General features: G+C 41.8%; 1 protein-coding gene across 1 annotated transcript; it reads right to left on the bottom strand.

The window, feature by feature from the left end:
• Window positions 1–1,612: 1,612 nt before the first annotated feature.
• LOC123191390 (senescence-specific cysteine protease SAG39-like) lies at window positions 1,613–2,718 on the bottom strand. Its single transcript, XM_044604150.1, has 2 exons — window positions 2,283–2,718; window positions 1,613–2,199 (listed from the first exon to the last, which is right to left on the bottom strand). The coding sequence occupies exons 1-2, from the start codon at window positions 2,716–2,718 to the stop codon at window positions 1,613–1,615; spliced, it is 1,023 nt and encodes a 340-aa protein (XP_044460085.1).
• Between the last annotated feature and the right edge of the window lie 201 nt (window positions 2,719–2,919).

Here is a 2,919-nt window from a genome sequence, read left to right as displayed (position 1 = left end):
CAAAAGATCTTTTCTAGGCAGTTATAAATGTTGAAGCTGGCGATGAATTCATATGTGAGTCTAATAAATAAATGCATTTCTATCCACATGTGAGACCAGTAATGAGCTTTCGTTATATTTTCTATCCACATATGGGACCATACAAATAAATAAATAAAGATCTTTTTCTATGTGCTTATAATTGCAATTCAAAATGTTATACACTATTTATCTTGCAAAATACGCACTATGACCGCTTAAGATTATCAACCGAATGATGGATGAGCTTTCGCTATATTTTCTCTGTCTTTTTAATCACGAATCACATAACAGCCACAAGACAATGACATCTGTGGACAATCTCTTAAGCCCCGGGGCATTGTGCTAGTATCTGAATAATTCCGTGACCGATGGAAGAAGGGATAATCATGCCTTGGTGTCCACCACTTGGGGTGTTGGCGCTGGCGCATATGACCATAGGCATCATATGAGAGATTTTGTATTTTTTTGCTACAAATATAAATTTTATGAGGGGTTTTATATTGCACTTTTAACTTGCATGTTGTTCCATGATGCGCTGTGGATGAAATTTAGCGACAGAAGTAATGGTTGATAGCATGCCAATGGTCGCAATGCCACGGTCCACCAACCAGCCAATCACATCAATGTCTGTGGAGAGCGCATGTGAGATCAACATGCGGATGTGGCCCATGCATTGAGGAGGGGGGGGGGGTGGAGAGCTGCATCTTGATGTTGATATATGAGGAGAAAAAAATGAGAAGTGTCGTACAAATGTTGCAAAGTGGATGAAGAAGGCAAATGTGGCAATGCATGAAGGAGGGAGTTCAGATACGAAAAGGTTGCATCCAAGTATTTATGGAGTTCAATTTAGATCCAGTTATCCAGGATTGTCTGTAGTGAAACTGTTTAATTCATCAATGATTGGCTGATTCAACGTACATGTGTTGATAGAGGAGTATTCTTCCTCTTTACTATAGAATAGAATCTCATCAGAAGTCGGGTACGAAGTTAAAGCTCCTTGTATAGGTCGCCTTTATAAGAATCGGGTTTATGGCGATAGCTGAATTGACTATAACTCATACTCCTGTTGATCTATGGTCGTGGAGAGTTAGGATTTTATCTTGTTGTGTAAGATGTAGAGAACACGCTCATACAGTAACTTGACATGAGATAATACACTAAAAAATATCACGGTTGAGAAATACATAGTGCACCAATGACAAAATTTCTTTTCCCCAACATATACTCCATTTATTCCCTTTTGTAAGATTTAGTAACACTCGGGCGTTGTCCAATGACACATTCCTATAAATACCAAATGACACTATATAAAAACCATATATACGAAAATAACCTTTTGAGTTTACTCTTAACATAGTCAAATGTTTTAGACATTTGAAAGCTTCATGGAATATATATCATAATTCTTAATCCAATTTTCTCATACAATATATCATACATAGTATTACTTTACAAAGTATAGCAATGTATGTACATAAGATACATCTTCGTACACAATTTACGGGCACATATGAACTATACATAGGATATGGGGACCTTAGTTGTTTGAGAACTGTGCATATGCATGATTAGGTCGCATTTGGCTATCTTCCTATTTTGTTGGGTAAGAAGGCTCCATGGCAAGACCACACATGCCCTTCTTGTCTGCAATGTCTTTCTCCATTCTCAAGTACCCATCTTCGCCCCAAGTTGTGCCCCATGAATTCTTCATCAACCAATAGCTCGTGCCATCACTAGTCTTTCCATATCCAATGGCTGCAATTCCATGGTCCAAGTCAGTGCCGCAGGACCCAGTCATCACCCCACCAGAGTAGAATTGGAACGTCATGTCTCCTCCGTCCACAGCTACAGACACTGGTTGGTTTGCCACCGCCTTCATAAGGGCACCCTCGTTATTGGCAGGCACATCCTCAAAGCCGGTGATGGTTGCGGCACTGTTGGATCCAGCCTTGCACTTGCCGTCAGCTGCAGTATATGGGTAGCTTGACTCCATAGTAAGGCCTCCATTCTTGATAATGAATTTGAAGGCATCATCCATGAGTCCTCCCTCGCAGCCTTGATCTTGACCATGAACATCACAGTCAACCAACTCCTGCTCCGACAGTGAGATCAACTTCCCGGTTTTCAGTTTTACAATGCCCTCTGTCGCGGCAACAGCAGAAAATGCCCAACAGCAGCCTAGAAATAATTTTGTTGTTATAGTGTTATCCAACAAAATATTAACACATATATGCCGTGCATCACAATGTTTTTTTACTTACCACACTGGCCTTGATCCTTGACAGGAGTGACGGCTCCCTTGGCCCTCCAGTCCATCGTTGCTGGAAGGGCATCCAAACTCAAATTCTCATACCTGAATCCAGAAGAAAGAACTCTCATGGAGTTTGCTTTGAATCCCTTGTTTGTGTTGGTTGTCTTGAACTCATCATTTGTGATATCAGCAAATTGGTTGACGCCAAGCCAGAACTTGTGATTTTGGGCATTGAATGTTTCAATGAACTCGACGTTGCCTTTGAAAACCTCGAACCGACGTGCCTTCTCAGTGGTGTCCTTGTACACACGGCCATACTGAGCCATCCAGTTCTCATGCTTCGCCACCATCAACAAGTCATCATTCAGCTCACGAGCTGCAATGACTGTACCACAGAGGCAGATGCAACCGAGGATGGCAAGAAGCAAAGCCTTGTGGATGGCCATCTTCGGTTAGGTACCGAACTGCAATGACAGTACTGCAGCGGCAGAGGCAACCTAGGATGGCAAGTGTCTGTACTTTGGTCTGGTTTGTTGGATGGCACTTGGTGGTATATATAGTGTCAAGTACGTATTAAAAATAGGAGACTGAGAGATACGGTGTTTGTACGAAGTTATTTTGTGGAAAAGGGCTTGTGCGTTGCCGTG

This window comes from Triticum aestivum, chromosome 2A (genome assembly GCF_018294505.1).
Source record: "Triticum aestivum cultivar Chinese Spring chromosome 2A, IWGSC CS RefSeq v2.1, whole genome shotgun sequence".
Lineage (NCBI taxonomy): Eukaryota > Viridiplantae > Streptophyta > Magnoliopsida > Poales > Poaceae > Triticum > Triticum aestivum.
Note: the sequence above shows the minus strand (reverse complement) of the source record. Positions and strands in the feature narration are given on the sequence as shown.

Excerpts from the sequence above, each read along its gene's own strand:
- LOC123191390 (XM_044604150.1), bottom strand. The coding sequence starts at position 2,718 with ATGGCCATCCACAAGGCTTTGCTTCTTGCCATCCTCGGTTGCATCTGC. Across the intron at positions 2,200-2,282 it reads CAAGGATCAAGGCCAGTGTG|GCTGCTGTTGGGCATTTTCT; the intron begins GTAAGTAAAAAA and ends AATTATTTCTAG.